Source organism: Theobroma umbraticum, unplaced genomic scaffold, assembly GCF_002168275.2.
Source record: "Theobroma umbraticum cultivar Fairchild unplaced genomic scaffold, ASM216827v3 scaffold_30.0, whole genome shotgun sequence".
NCBI classification, from domain to species: domain Eukaryota; kingdom Viridiplantae; phylum Streptophyta; class Magnoliopsida; order Malvales; family Malvaceae; genus Theobroma; species Theobroma umbraticum.
The window spans coordinates 4753223-4769059 of NW_018397254.1; the positions used below are offsets into that span (position 1 = coordinate 4753223).

A 15837-nucleotide genomic window follows, 5' to 3' on the forward strand; every position below is an offset into this window, starting at 1 on the left:
TTTTGGTGAAGTGAAGCCACTGAGGTAGTGATGCCATAATTTTATATAGTCTGCACCATTTGTTTCCCTCCAGCTATTTCCCAGTTGATTGTTCACTTAAACCTGTCTCAATGACTGCACCTCCAAAGGAAAATAAATTGATGTTTTACCCCAGATGTGTAAACAACAGGTAGTTCTGTTGTTTCCCCACAAAAAGAAGCGACAGTTCTGCAACACTGATTCTATGTCAAAAACTTTGAAAACTTGATACTTGCAGTATCTATATATACACATCCAGACAACAAGTGTTTGTTGTCACTCAGGCTCTATCCAGTTTTCATGAAATACAATCTTATTGACACAAACACATGAAGACTTAAGCAAGTCAATCTTGACAACAAACACTTAAAATTGGCTGAACTTTAATAAACGGCCTCAAACATGAAAACTTTCTTTCTACCACATATCTTGCCAGTTACAATAATCACCTGCAGCATATCACTTAGGCGAGTTGCTTCTATCAGCAAGACAAGCTCCTCAATTATTCCACATGCATCATCACATCCCACATTCGATCTAGGCTCAGCCCAAAGAAATATATCTAGTCATTGAAGGAGCATATAAAAATGCCACTGACGATATAATTTGTAGCCATATTATATAACATATACTGTTTCTCAACTCCAATCACATCAATCAAAAGCCATTGGCAAATAAACCTGGTAAGGATCTAATGATAACATAATAAGCAAATTCATAACTGTGAATGCAATTTACTTTCTATACACTGGATTAGCAGGTGCAGACTACAAGAAGAGAAATGATCACAGATCATCAATGACATCTACATTGGGCCACATTTGGAAAGCAGAAGTCACACAAACAATATGTTTCCACAAAGAGAAAAGTTAGAAATGAATAAATTTTACTAAATGCAGCTTCAATTACATGCCGAAATACAAGCAACATAGGGAGAATTATTCACAATTTTATTAACAAAATGAATAATATCCAGTACAATATCCACACAAGGAACACAAGAAGAATGCACAGGGAAGAACAATACGTAAATATTTTCAATTGGGAAGAAAAAAAACACGCAAAGGCATCCATACACTTGCTAGATCAGGAGAATCATCCAGAAAATTTACACGGTTACTACCAGTTTTCTTTGACTATTTTTGACTTCTCAAGAATGAATTTCCCTTCCTTGTACTTCTGAGTTTCCTCATAAGCCCGCTCATATTTCCAACCCAACACCTCTCGGCAATCACAGCAGTAGACATCAGCCACCGTGTGAAGACCAGTCATCAATTGTCTATCCTCCTTAGGACCCACCATTATGTTCATTGCATGGGAGAACAAAAAGGCTCGACCATTTCTACCCTGAAATTCACATCATAAATGAACTTTTGTAACATTATCTATGGAATGTTTTCAGCATAACAGATTTTCTGTATAAGAAAAGTAGAAACTGAAATGAAGTTTGACTTCGTGAGCCTAATGCAAGATCAAGAGCAAGAGTGAGTCCTTAGACAAATTATAGTCCTAACTCTGAAAAGACAGAAAATGCATTCAAGCAATAAGGAAAGGGTAAATGTTTTTCATAAGCAAGTTTCTACTTTTCCCTTTCATTTTCCTGATAGCCTCTGAAATAGATCATCTTTTAGTCTATTAATGGAATCAGCAACAATAAATCCAACAGAGAGGCATAAATGCAGCAACATTTGTATTGAGTTCTCTACCTGAAAAGATTTCGATATAACATCATCGTGAAGGGCAACTTGGTTTCTGCAATTGCAGCAACTGTACAACCTTGGGCCAACCATTTCCGCCATTTGACAATTATTTATTAGCACTCAACTCCTTGCTACTCCCACAAAAAAAGAATTATCCTTTCAGAAATCATAAGAAAAGAAACAAAACAGAGTCAATATAAAATTGATCATAATTATCACAAAAAAGATAGTAAAATTGATCATAATCTTACCTTGCGTACAACAACAAACTATACAATATAAACTGCCAATCAACCTTTGTTTAACAAAATAACTGCACCCAAAGCCAAAACAGAGTACTTGAAAATGAGAATGAAGAAATGAATAAAGAAAAAAAAAGCAAGTCAGTGAGGATTTAAGAGACTAAATTGTGATCTTAGATAAGATATAATAGACATGGAAAATCATTGATAAAGAGACTGATAAAGATAGCACCGGTGCCATAAATTCACTGTTAATAAGGTATAAACGATGATACCCGATTTAACAAAATTGAAAGATGAGGTTCAAGAAACAAGTTAAAAGCTAAAACCCAATAATTAAAAACCAGCTCATAATACAAAAGAAAGAAGGATATAAACTGGAATTGTTAAAAGCAATAACCAAAACAAGTCAAAGATCACCAAAGAAAAGCCCAGATTTTCAAGAACTCATCATTTCAGAAAATAAGTGAAAATCTTAAACCCTGTAATCAGAAAAAACCAAAAGAGAGAAGCCCATGAAAGATCGACACTAACCAGAATAATGAAAACCTAGTTATCGGATGAAAGCTCAAGAAAATCCCATTATTTTTAGACGATGAATGATGGTAAATTGATAATGTGATGAGCACTTGAGGAGATCAGAGAAAGATCAAGAAAAAGGATCAAGAAAAAATGAGAGGCACGTGTTGATATTTTCGAGAGAGTTTTCTTTTTTATTAATTAACTGCTTTTATTAAGTGTTCGAATCTGGACAATTTTCCAATATTTTTTGTGTAGATACTTCTAAGAGAGAGAAGAAGTAGAAGAAAGAATGAGCTTAGGGTTTTCTTCCTTGCTTTCTGAAACTGTGAAGTTGCGTTGGAGTTTGGTGGGGTTTTGTTACTAGGAGAGGACAAGTTGCGTTGGAGGTTTCGGTTCAACAATTGACATGAGAATACGTTTTATATTACCAATCTGCCATTTCCATTTTCTTTCAATTATTCAATTCACCATGGCCGCTAAGAATCTCAATAAACGCCAAATTCTTTTTGGTATTCTACGAGGGCCAACATTGTAAGTCACCTCGGTGCAAGCTTTCTTCCATTTTTCTACGCCTACTGCCTGCCTATCTGCCTATGGAAGGCTTAACTGTAAACGAGCTTGGGTTATGATGGGCTTGGCATGTTCTTCTTTTCTTATTGCATATGGGTTTTCGAGATGTCCAACTTGAATTTGAGCTAAGGCTCAAGTAAAATGGGTAACGGGTGAAACTGAAACAAAGGACATGTTAATCATTGTTAGGGAAACAGCCGAAACAAAATCGAAGTCCTTTTGTTTTGCAGCCGAAGGTATAGGAATCCAATTGAGTTGACAAGTTAATAAACAAACATAATTTGGCACCAAATTGTTAGGATAAAAAAATTGATATCGAAACTTGTAACTCTATATGCATTTTGTGCTAAGCAATCTGCCTTTGTTTTTTTTCTTTCCACAAGATTCATCACATGCAAATGAGTTCCTTATATATTACCACTACCACAGCCTTCTTGGCTAACTTTTTGCTTCGCTTAGCAGTTAGCAAATGATCACCAATCCAACGCAGAACATGAGAAAAATACTAGGAAAAATCTTTTCCTCTCGCGATCGTCAAAGTGATCAGGTAGGTTGGTCTCGGCTCTCGATGGTCATACTGGTACAGTTCATTTTCTTTCATTTCCCCTGTTGTCCACGTCTTCTTAATTTGCTGAAGTCCACGTCTAATAAAAAGAGTCGTTGCATGTACATTAATGTGGCGAGATGTTTTGGGAACAAAATAATGAAGGAGGTCCAGCCAGACAGTCCTAAAAGGCTGTCGTCGTATATCGGCCCACTATCTATGTCAATATTTTGCTCAAAATTCTCTCTCCAGGAAACTCTATGGTTCTACGCAGATGCAATTGGTGGATTTAGTCAAATTCACATAAATGTTCAATAAAAAAGGTTAGGCCAGGCATAGGTTGGCCAAGTCTTGAACCGCAAATAAGTAACATATATGGTAGATGTGGCTCGCCACGTGGTTTATAATATTATATATGCCAGTACAAGATTCTTTGAATCTAATGATTCTCAGATACTCTTTAAGACATACGGGGTAGCTGATTTGCCAACTGTTCAGTTAGGTTGGAGAAGTTCTATACCTTCTTTGTTTTGGTGAAAATCCAATTTTTGGATCAAATTTCGGCAAATTTTCTACTAAATATATATCATTTGACAACAAGACTTACTTTAATAGAAAAGTTAATTTTGAGAAACTGCAAAATTCGCCGACTAAAATGATTTCATCAATTTTCTAAATTAAATAAGCTTTCTATATTAGCTCTCTCAAACAACTTGGGGAACTGAATAGAGCAAAAATGTATGGTGCACGCGTGGACCAGCAGCTGCAAGGCTGATCACCTAAACATTTGATGGGCAAACTTAGTTAATCTCGGACGAAAATTTTCAAGCCAAGGATTTTTACAACTAATACAGAATTCCCAACTGAAGTAAGCTCTTAGCAGGCTCCAAGATTCCTTTCAGCCTCTAATATTTGCGAAACTGACCGCATTTTCTGCTCTAACATGCTATAGTAAATACGAATCCATTTGTTTTGCGGTCTTGCTCAAGTCACCTGGGGAAAGAACCAAACCATGGAAGAATCCAAAGATGAGATCATAGCTCCTCTAAGTGAGTCCCTCTCTCTTTTTTCAATCTGCAAAACTCAAAACACTTGACTCTTTTTGTTCTGGTTCTGAAACATTTACTGTTCGTGTACCTGTTTTTCTGCAGTATCTAAGGATGAGAAGGATAGAGATGTTAGCAATCCCTCCTCCTCATCCTCATCATCGCGGGCCATGGCATCAAAATCTGAGGTTAAAGAAGTGCAAGAAGAAGAGGAGAACTCACCCGTTAGACAGGTGGCCTTAACCGTACCAACCACCGACGACCCTTCTCTACCAGTCCTCACATTTCGAATGTGGGTCTTAGGCACCATCTCGTGTGTCCTCTTATCATTTCTTAACCAGTTCTTTTGGTACCGAACAGAGCCATTGACAATCACTGCCATCTCTGCACAGATTGCCGTGGTTCCTCTTGGCCAATTGATGGCTGCCAAAATTACTGACCGTGTTTTCTTCAAAGGAACTCGCTGGGAATTCTGCTTGAATCCAGGGCCCTTCAATGTCAAAGAACATGTTCTTATAACAATCTTTGCCAACTCTGGAGCTGGCAGCGTTTATGCCATTCATGTTGTGACTGTTGTTAAAGTGTTTTATAAGAAGCACATTACTTTCTTTGTCTCCTTGATTGTTATCATAACGACTCAGGTCAGTACTCGTTCGTTGGTTCTATCTAGTTTTTCATTAACGATTTCATTGTTAAGTTTGTTTTTTTTTTTCTTTTTTTTTGGTATGTGTTGGGTTAGGTTTGAATAGTTTGGTGGGTTTTGAATGGTAGGTGCTGGGGTTCGGATGGGCTGGTATATTCAGGAGGTACCTAGTGGAACCAGCAGCTATGTGGTGGCCTGCAAACCTCGTTCAAGTTTCTCTCTTCAGGTATTCCGATTATGGTGAATTTTATATGATACTGATTTAGTGTACTGCTTCTATGCGATTTCATTAATCGGCCAGGATATTCCTGGATTCTGGTGAATTTGGGTGGCCAGTAATGGTCACGGTGAGACTGGCTGGTGGGTTGTTCTTTTGTTTCTATGAGTTCACCTGTTGGCTGTTGCATTAGCAACAAAAAAGGGTTCCTGATTGGACTTACTGGCCGTAGTTGCAACTTGCACGTAAATATGTACTTGAGACATGTTGCTAAGGAAAGGCGGGGCCGCACGGCATTAACACAAATAATACTAAGTTAATAACAAGGGTTAAGGACTAAGGCTTTTAGGATCCTTCTCTGGTAACTAAGCTGGGCATTTTGAGTAGAGCTAGGCGTTAATTTTGGCTACATTTTATTTGGTCACAGTTTTCGCTATTTGCATTGGCTTTAATTCGAATTTGATTCTCTTGACCCTGATAGCCGTGCTCAGCTTGAGTGGTTCTCTAGGAAACACAAGCTGGACCAAACTGATGGGAACTCTCCTGAAAAAAGTGAACCCCATTTTTTTCCTTCGATGAGGATCTCTCTAGACTGTAGTTCTGTACATTTTCTTGTGACATCCAATCCGAGTTGCCTGCTGAAAACAAGGATTACAACAAGAGCAACTAGCAAATAGAAAATAGAAAATAAAGAAAACTTAGAAGAACATTAATGGGCCATTATTGGGTCTTGGAGCCCAAAGAACGTAACTCCTCAAAAGATATTTGGCCAATAGAACCGAGGTTAGTCTAAGTCGCTAATAACATACGAGTATATTCGTCAGGCTTTTCAGTCTGTATCTTTGTTTATGCAGGGCTCTGCACGAGAAGGAAGAGCGGGCGAAGGGTGGGGTAACGAGAACCCAATTCTTCCTAATTGCCTTCATTTGCAGTTTTGCTTACTATGTCTTCCCAGGCTACCTCTTCCAAATGCTAACTTCCCTCTCGTGGATATGCTGGATATTCCCGAAATCTGTGCTAGCCCAACAACTCGGTTCAGGCCTTTATGGGCTAGGAATTGCTGCTATTGGGCTCGACTGGTCCACTATCTCCTCATATCTTGGTAGCCCTCTTGCAAGCCCATGGTTTGCCACAGCAAATGTGGCTGTGGGATTTATCCTTATCATGTATGTTTTGACCCCCATCACCTATTGGCTTAATGTCTACAATGCAAAGACCTTCCCCATATTCTCCGACGCTCTCTTCACGTCGACAGGTCAAGAATACAATATCACAGCTATCATTGATTCGAATTTTCACCTCGACATCGCGGCTTATGAAAAAGAAGGACCTCTATACCTTAGCACATTTTTTGCAATGACATATGGTGTCGGTTTTGCTGCACTAACTGCTACGATCGTTCATGTTGCGCTATTCCACGGAAGGTAATTTGTAGATCTACCTCCAAATACCAATTAGGCTTGAAATTATCTTAAATGGCATGCTGAAGCTCACATTTTAGCTGTAAACTGCAGAGAAATATGGGAGCAAAGCAAAGCTAGTTTCCAGGATAACAAAATGGACGTACACACCAGACTCATGAGGAAGTATAAGCAAGTTCCTGAGTGGTGGTTTGTGTGCATCCTTTTGGTAAACATTGCTGTCACCATATTTGCCTGTGAGTATTACAATGACCAACTTCAGCTGCCATGGTGGGGAGTTCTACTAGCATGTGGCATTGCCATTGTATTTACACTTCCGATTGGCATCATTACAGCCATCACAAACCAGGTATCTTCAATCATATATGCTGCGGCAATTACAACACATTAAGTTGTTTGTAGACTGTATATACTCCAACTTTAATTTTCTTCACACACTTCAGTTTAAACAGCTTTACATCACCGATCGATTTCTAATTGCAGACACCGGGCCTTAACATCATTACCGAATATATAATTGGGTATATATATCCAGGATATCCGGTCGCTAATATGTGTTTCAAGGTGTATGGATACATAAGCATGACACAGGCTGTTACCTTCCTGCAAGACTTCAAGCTTGGTCACTATATGAAAATTCCGCCCAGAACAATGTTCATGGCTCAGGTCTGCTCACATCTCTTGAAAAAAAAAAAACTTTTCTCTCTGCAAATGTTTCTTCACACAAGATTAACAGGTCTTTTCCTCTTGCCTTAGGTCGTAGGCACCCTCATTGCTTGCTTTGTGTACCTGGGAACTGCCTGGTGGCTAATGGAAACCATCCCTGATATTTGTGACACGACAGCCTCCAATAGCGTCTGGACTTGTCCAAGTGATACTGTGTTCTATGACGCGTCGGTTATCTGGGGTTTAGTAGCGCCTCGTAGAATATTCGGAGACTTGGGAACTTATGAGGCGATCAATTGGTTCTTCCTTGCAGGAGCAATTGCTCCTCTTCTTGTCTGGTTGGCCACCAAGGCCTTCCCTCATCAAGAGTGGATCAAGCTCATTAACATGCCAGTCCTGATAGGTGCCACAGGGATGATGCCACCAGCCACTGCAGTTAACTATACTACCTGGATTATTGTTGGCTTTCTCTCTGGCTTTGTTGTTTATAGGTATCGACCCGATTTGTGGCAACGATACAATTATGTTCTTTCTGGGTCATTGGATGCAGGCCTTGCTTTTATGGGTGTGCTGATATATTTGTGCTTGGGATTAGAAAATATTAGTCTAGATTGGTGGGGAAATGATCTTGATGGATGCCCTCTGGCTAGCTGTCCAACAGCCAAAGGTATTGAGGTTGAAGGCTGCCCAGTGTACACCTAGAGTTTGTTGCTTTGTAGAAGTAAATGTTGAAAAATATGTATCTAGGTTCGTAGGAAATTGCAGATGAACGCATCTGCATATATATTGTATTTCAGAAGGAATTCAAGTGCTCTTAGACATGAAATTCAAGTCAGATTTCAGCATATTGTTGTAGGCTTGGGAGTCTAATAGTTGAGGCTTGTGCTACGTACGGGACTGTCGACATCATTTGCCACAAAAGCAACTATACTTGGAATTGTAATCATAATTTCCATTTATCCTTACAATTTGGATTTTACAATTTTCACAGCCATATTAGTTGTGTACTTCTTGTCATAATTTGGATTTGCAATTTTTCATAGCCATGTTTGTTGTGTAACTTTTCGGTTCATAGACACAGACAAGTACAATCATCGATTCCTCAAATGTTTTCATGGTTTCTTTCTTTCTTTTTTCAATAAAAAAACTGCCAACGAGTATTAGAAATTAAGAAAAAAGGAAGATACAATCATATTGAGATTGTCTAAGAAATTATTCCATTATATTGAAAGAATTACTAAGATCCTAAAGTTAAATTTTGATTTTATGATTGTCACTTGTTGGTTTTGTAAACTGAAGATTAATCATGATTAGGTAAATTATATACAGTTACAAACACTTAACATGAATTTATTTTATATTTTTTGTGATTTCAATTATTTTAAACAACATCCTGTGATTTTTTTTTAATTAATACATTGAGAATATTATTTTTTTCAATTATTTACTCCTAGATAACTTTGGTTCACATAAAAGTTAAATTATTAATTTTGTTTAGTAAAATTATTAAGATATTTTCAATTCAAAGTTAACATATTTATACTTAAAGATATTTTTGTAATTTTATTATAATTTTTTTATTGAATAAAATTAATAAACCTATTCTAAGAAAATAAGTTACTAATAAGTTACTAATTGAAAACTAAGATATTCACCTAATGCTAATTAGCAAAGCAGAAACTACATAATATTATGTGAAAAATCTTAAAATTATAAGAGACATATTTTACCCAAAATTTAATTGTTCATTAAAGATTCTTCCCCAAAAAAAAAAGTTCATTAAAGAAGTCTTATATTGTAAAAAAAAAAAAAAAACCAAAACAAAGAAGCGATAAACCGGTAAACTAGTGTCGGACATTCTAAATCCCCAACATGGGTGCACATAAACCTCAAGCAACTAAAAAACGCAGTCATGGAGACCCACACAGGCGGCGGCACCAACAACGAAGGCACGATAGCGACCATCAAATCCATTCGGACTCAACTCGAGTCCCGAATCCAAACCCAACATGCCACCACCTGGATCTCCTCGCCTCCCTCCAAAGCCTGGACGCCAACATCGTCCCCTCTCTGGATCTCTCCCTCCGCATCGTCTCCGCCTTCAACAACCGCCCTTTTTCTCCCACTCCTCCCCTTCCCACACCCAAAAAGATTTTCCACCCACCCAACACCCACCGACCCACCCCGTAACCGACCCTAAACAACTGGCCCTCGTTAATCCTGACCAAGGTGACAAACTCGCTGACGAGAGAGGCAACCCATTGTCGGTGGTGAGAGCGATTGTGGCGGAGTGTTTGCTTCAGAGAGTACCGTTCAAAGCAATCGATTCGTCGACGGTTTTGAGGAAGTTAGAGAACGACGAGAACGTGACGGCGGCGGAGAAGGCGGCGATGCGTGAATTGGGAGGCGATTCGGGGTCCATTCTCGCGGTGGAGATGGCGTTGAGGTCAATGGCGGAGGATAACGGGGGCCTCGAGGTCGAAGAGTTGTTGTCGGCGGCAAAGCAGAGTTATGGTACTCAACATTGACCGAACCCGGTTAGTCCGAGAATTACCCGAAGAACCTCAAAATCATCTGAAAAGAGAGGTATAAACAACGTTAACGAAAGTGAGAGCTTGAAGATAAATAATAACAGTAATAATGAGTGGGTGGCGCCGAGGCCCATGAGCGAAATTTGGATGGGAGGGGGAGACCCCGGCATGATGTATCCGCCGGGTGTGCCAATGGCGGGCCCGCGGGGTCGGGGAATGGGAATGATGGGAAGGCCTCCAATGGGGCCAAACAGTGGTCTTTCGCCGGCTCAGAGACAGAGGACTGAGGAAGATGATTTGAAGGATTTGGAGGCTTTGTTGAATAAGAAATCTTTTAAGGAAATGCAAAAATCGAAGACGGGTGAGGAGATTTTGGACATCATTAATCGCCCAACTGCTAAGGAAACTGCTGTGGCTGCTAAGGTATATTGGAGTTCATTGAGTAGGTTTTTTTTTTAAAAAAATAATTTAAATTTGGTTGATGACTCTGTTCGATTATTTGGTGTAGTTTAAAAGTAAAGGTGGTTCTCAAGTGAGGGAGTATTGTTCAGCTTTGACGAAGGAGGATTGTCGAAGGCAGTCCGGCACTTTTCTGGCATGTAAGAAGGTAAATGACGAACTGAAATGTCCTTGTTTTAACGATAGAGCATGTATATGGTTGCCTATCATACAGTGCAGGTCCTTTGACAATTTAGTGATGTCCTGCAAAATGTGAGAATATGTTTCTATTTTAGAGTAGACTGCTTCTCTTTCCGAATGAAAATGAAGAGTTTCTCTATCTTTAAGTAAAAAAAATTACCAAAAACCTTTCTGCTTCTCATTGTGCTGTAGGGATGAAATTCAGTGTTTTGTTCTATCTTTTGATATATCCAGTAGGTTTCATCATTCAGCTTCAACCTATAGTGTCAATTATTATTTGATTCATAGATATGGTTGTCTCTTATATACTTATGTCTTATGAGGTACTATCATTGGTTTTGGACTTCTGCAAGTCATTTGACTAGCTTTTAGAAGGATCCTTACGGATAGTATTTTAGGACTCCTGATTTGCCTATTTGCAATCTTGTTTTAATATTTATCATAACTCTTTTCAGGTTCATTTTAAGCGCATAATTGCTCCTCATACTGATATCAGTTTAGGGGATTGTTCATTTCTAGATACTTGCCGTCATATGAAGGTAATTTTTATACTTCTTACAACAATTTTTAATAGCTTTCTTTCTAATGTCATCTTATTACAGCTACTACTTGAGAGTAATGCCAATCATATTTTGTTTGATAGACATGCAAATATGTTCATTATGAGCTCGACCAAACGCAAGATGATCTTGGTCCTGAGAAGCCATTAAAGCCTCCACGTGCTGATTATTGTTCCGAAGTAGAACTAGGTGAACCACAATGGATTAATTGTGATATCCGGAGTTTTAGAATGGACATTTTGGGGCAGTTTGGTGTCATCATGGCAGATCCGCCATGGGACATTCATATGGAGTTGCCTTATGGAACAATGGCTGATGATGAGATGCGTAATCTTAATGTTCCTGCATTGCAGACTGACGGTCTGATCTTCCTTTGGGTCACTGGACGTGCAATGGAGCTAGGACGTGAATGGTGCGTGCTTTCTTTTGCCTGTGTAGTACATCTTTTTTTATTAGAAGCACATTAAAAGTTTTTATTCATGTATGTAAAAGCTATGCATGCTTCTTGCAGTTTGGAACTTTGGGGGTACAAGCGGTGTGAGGAGATTATTTGGGTGAAAACAAATCAACTTCAGCGAATAATTAGAACAGGGAGAACAGGTCATTGGTTAAATCATAGTAAGGAACATTGCCTTGTTGGAATAAAGGGTAATCCAGAAATAAACAGGAATATTGATACTGATGTCATTGTTGCTGAGGTTCGAGAGACTAGCCGTAAGCCAGATGAGGTTTGTAGAACTTATATTCCATACCTAGATAGTTTGACCATCCCATTGTACCATTATTTTTTTTGTTAAGTTGTACCATTATTTAGTTTGCTGCTTTTTGATGTCAGAATGTTAGCTTAAGAACGCCAAAGGCCATGCATACTTCTTTCTGAAATGTTATGTTGTTGCTTCTCACACTCTCATTTCATTACATAAATGGGCTTAACTTTATGGTTGTTGTAATGCTCTGTATACTTGCACTGTTCCTGTTCTGTAATTCAAGTCATATTAGATGCAAACTTAACAGAAACGTAAACCTGCAGATGTACCCTATGCTGGAAAGAATTAGTCCAAGGACAAGGAAGCTGGAATTATTTGCTCGCATGCATAATACACAAGCAGGGTATGGTGTCTTGACTCATTTTTCTTGTTTCGAAAATTATTCGAATACAGTACTATCATCTATCATAGGGTGCCAACAGGCCCTGTTGTGAGGATAAACAGATGAAGGGCCTGGAGGTCTCAATGTTAAAATAAATCTGACATATTGTATTTTCAATATCTAATTTTTAATTCCCCCTGGTAAATACTATTTCATATTCTACTGTAATTATAACTAGCCATTATAGTGTTTTACAGCCCAGTGAACCCTTTTCTTAATTTTTGGATGTCCACAATTTTCCACTACTGAGCGGTCTTCTTTCCACTCTTATTTTCCACCAGATGGATATCACTTGGTAATCAGTTGAATGGAGTTAGACTGGTTGATGAAGGCCTACGAGCAAGGTACAAGGCTGCCTACCCCCATGTGGATGTGCAGCCCGCCTCTCCTCCCAGAGCTTCTGCTATGGAAATAGACTCTACTTCTGCTAGAAGTCCCTTTGCAACAGAGTCAAGAGCACAGTTTGCAGATCCTGCTGCTCCAGATGCGGTCCTTGCTCCTGAAGAGAGGGCAATGGCTATAGATGGCGATATGGCCAGCTGAAAAACCAATAAATTCTGGCCTTGCATGGTTGATACGGAGATACTATTGTACCATTATTTAATAGTACCTGAAAGGGTCTCTTATCCCTGGCTAATTTTGCCCCAGGTGCATTTGTAATGATTTTTGTTTTAATCAGTTGTTAAATTATCAGTCCCTTTTACTATATTACAGCCCCTATTAGTGACTTCTCTTCACCGTGCATCTGTATTGCTTGGCCTGTAGTAGTAATAACTAATAAGATAAAATTAGGATTCAAGCTGTTCCAAGTCATTTCCCAGCTCGTTCTTTTATATTTTAGTATGAGTTGATCCTGAATCTGTGACCGTGACCCACTGAACCGAAGCGACAAGGCGCTGTCGGTGTAGTATTGGCAAGAATCATAACCAGCTGGCAATTAAACCATAAATTAATAGAACTGGATGGCACAACCATAATTTCAGGCGGTGTTCTCGCGGACCTATGCGGTTCAAGTATTTTATCCGCTAAAGCGGGTTTTCCTTGCTTTCCTTTTCTTCGAAAAGAGCAAAAGAAGATGTCCAGTCTCTTCTTTACAAGCTCATAGATTCTGTGCTGTCTGTAAATCTAAATGCATGAATACATGTAAAGGTAAAACAATATTACTAACAAATTAAGAAAGCTAGTATTGTACAAGATTCTGCATCCGATTTCACTATTCATTCTCTTTGATCACTGATAAGAAATACAAATCCGAGAAATTATAATATGAACCAATATACCAGAGCTACAAAACCAACATTTGAATGAAAATAAATAAATAAATAAATGCCGCATAGGGAAAAAAATACAAAAATATTTTCCAGTTGGATTTGAAAATTTGACACAGAAAGTAACCAGGCGTCCATGCCCTTCACATCATGCCATTGATTATTGCCCATGTAGCTGATGCAATAACAGCTGTAATGAAGATTGGGAATCCTAGAGTAGGCGAAGAAGAAGGCGGTTGAGGGATTGTGCCGAAGACAGTAGGGTAAGAGGGCGAAGATGTAGTTTCAGGCAATGCACTCGGACCATAAGAGGGAGCAGATGCAGAACCATTCCCTGAAAGCACAGAAATGTATAGCTTCTGTTTCTTTTCACAGTGACCAGGTTCCCCACTGGTGAAAAAGAACTCCCCGGGTTTAGTGATGTTAAAGAGAGAGTTGCCATTGTTCAAGTACAGGATTGGATCTTTGAGGTTGCAAGAGTTGTAGGATTGTTCCGTGACTTGAATAACCGAATCTTGACTTGGTGGGTATAAGAACACTGCAAATAGAACAAGCAGCAAGAGTGAGAATAGCAAGAGGAAACAAAAAATGGAAGGAAAGATATGAACAGAAAACTCACAGAGAGAGTCTCCAATCTTGAAGGTGTGGTACTTGGACCATTTGGCGTATACCTGCGGGTTTGCTGACGTGGGAATACCCCAAGCTTCTAAATCTCCAACCTTGTACTGATAGCATAGGACTTTGGCTTGGATTAACAAAAGCAACTGAAAGGCACAGAAGAAACAATATCTGGGACTTCCAAGATTGGCCATCTTACCTCTTCCCTCACCCTTTCACTTTTCTGTTTCCCAAATTTAGGAGCGAGCGAGTGAGGACACTATTATGTCGATGCAGAAGTGAAATCTTACTGGCCTTAGCGTCTAAACACAGATTGGTGGAGCCAAAACAACATGTTGCTGTGTAATTTACCTGAATGCCCTCCTTCACGAGGGATTTTAAAGTTCAATAGTTTCTTTCAAATGGTCCATTGTCAAGTACCCATAGAATAGAACTGCCCAAACATCAGAAAAAATAGATGGTTGATCTAAACCTTGATGAAGTTGAGATCTTCCAGGAAATCATCTGTAGCTGTATATTCAATGATGATTAATGTCTGTAGAATCTTTTTCTCCTTGCATAAGCAGTCCCCACGAGACTTGGGATAGAGAAGGAAATAAAGCCTTGTGGAGGGTAGAATTGGGAAGGAAATCAATCATGTGGCTAATAATTATTGTACTACTGTCACATGAGCAAGTTGGATAGTCATTCCAAGCTGTGCTCGGAAGGAGAATGTAAAGTTGGAACTTGGAAAAAAGTGGAACAAGCGAAGTGGGGATGTTCTATCAAATGATGTTAGATAGATCGGTTCACCTTCAGTATAATGCAATCATGTGCATTGGACATGAGAAAACAGTGAGGACTTGTCTCCTCTCACATGGTTAGTCGTCTAGAATTTATTTAATTAATTAAATGTTTAAAATCTATGCGACCAAGAGAGACAAATCATTTCAATCTTCAACTCCCTCCTCTTTAATCCTAATGCAAGTTGAATCAACCGTTTCTTGCTTAGTCTGGATCATTTGCTTACATATTAACTATAGAAAGTTTTGCCTTCTCTTTTGGTTTTTGTTTTGTGTAAGTGCTCAAGTCAACATAATTAGATTAAACCAAGTGCCTTGTGAGTTATCACTAAAATTCAAACCCCTGACTCTACCTTCCTAGCACCAAACGGGATTTATTAGCTAGTTTTCAGAATCGAAACACAATTTGCAGGTGAAATTCAAAGCAGAAGTACCCATACTAGATAGATGATAACTTTTTACCAAATTCACTTTCATTTTAACTGTTGCAGAACCAGCTTTGTGCAATGGTATAGATACCTTATGAAGGCAGCAACTCTTCAGTAGATTGCATAAACCCCCGTCTGTTTTTCCAATCTCTAGTCACTGTTTCCCCAGAATTATTGGTTCAAACAAGTTAGTAAAAGTCAGTTTTAGTGGTGCCATATTCGGACCTGCTTTCCTTTTACATCATGAACCAAAAGGACGTTTGTCATGGCACA

At 38.8% G+C, this 15837-nt stretch overlaps 4 protein-coding genes across 6 annotated transcripts; 2 read left to right on the top strand and 2 right to left on the bottom strand.

Annotated features, from left to right (window-relative positions):
• Positions 1 to 947: 947 nt before the first annotated feature.
• On the bottom strand, positions 948 to 2820 carry LOC110413460 (protein yippee-like At4g27745). 2 transcript variants are annotated; one of them, XM_021424287.2, is made up of 4 exons: positions 2495 to 2820; positions 1970 to 2031; positions 1725 to 1849; positions 948 to 1365 (listed from the first exon to the last, which is right to left on the bottom strand). In XM_021424287.2, exons 3-4 carry the CDS (start codon positions 1815 to 1817, stop codon positions 1138 to 1140), a joined length of 321 nt encoding a protein of 106 aa, XP_021279962.1. In that variant the 5' UTR covers positions 1818 to 1849; positions 1970 to 2031; positions 2495 to 2820; the 3' UTR covers positions 948 to 1137. The 2 variants fall into 2 exon arrangements, with proteins under 2 accessions (XP_021279962.1, XP_021279954.1); XM_021424279.2 differs by having other exon boundaries at positions 1725 to 1874; positions 2495 to 2819.
• A 1507-nt stretch (positions 2821 to 4327) lies between these two features.
• Positions 4328 to 8586, top strand: OPT7 (oligopeptide transporter 7). 2 transcript variants are annotated; one of them, XM_021424266.2, is made up of 8 exons: positions 4328 to 4464; positions 4549 to 4645; positions 4748 to 5283; positions 5414 to 5511; positions 6357 to 6926; positions 7017 to 7272; positions 7407 to 7589; positions 7680 to 8586. In XM_021424266.2, the coding sequence occupies exons 2-8, from the start codon at positions 4609 to 4611 to the stop codon at positions 8289 to 8291; spliced, it is 2292 nt and encodes a 763-aa protein (XP_021279941.1). In that variant the 5' UTR covers positions 4328 to 4464; positions 4549 to 4608; the 3' UTR covers positions 8292 to 8586. The 2 variants fall into 2 exon arrangements, with proteins under 2 accessions (XP_021279941.1, XP_021279932.1); XM_021424257.2 differs by having other exon boundaries at positions 4336 to 4645.
• A 900-nt stretch (positions 8587 to 9486) lies between these two features.
• Positions 9487 to 13205, top strand: MTA (mRNAadenosine methylase). The gene is given in 11 exon segments (XM_021422959.2): positions 9487 to 9601; positions 9604 to 9753; positions 9756 to 10086; positions 10088 to 10173; positions 10176 to 10543; positions 10629 to 10727; positions 11215 to 11298; positions 11403 to 11731; positions 11831 to 12047; positions 12350 to 12429; positions 12750 to 13205. Coding segments are annotated over 11 exon segments (2106 nt in total). The 5' UTR covers positions 9487 to 9501; the 3' UTR covers positions 13012 to 13205.
• Positions 13206 to 13654: 449 nt separating this feature from the next.
• On the bottom strand, positions 13655 to 15779 carry LOC110414498 (early nodulin-like protein 8). Its single transcript, XM_021425726.1, has 2 exons — positions 14356 to 15779; positions 13655 to 14274 (listed from the first exon to the last, which is right to left on the bottom strand). The coding sequence occupies exons 1-2, from the start codon at positions 14546 to 14548 to the stop codon at positions 13880 to 13882; spliced, it is 588 nt and encodes a 195-aa protein (XP_021281401.1). The 5' UTR covers positions 14549 to 15779; the 3' UTR covers positions 13655 to 13879.
• Positions 15780 to 15837: the final 58 nt, after the last annotated feature.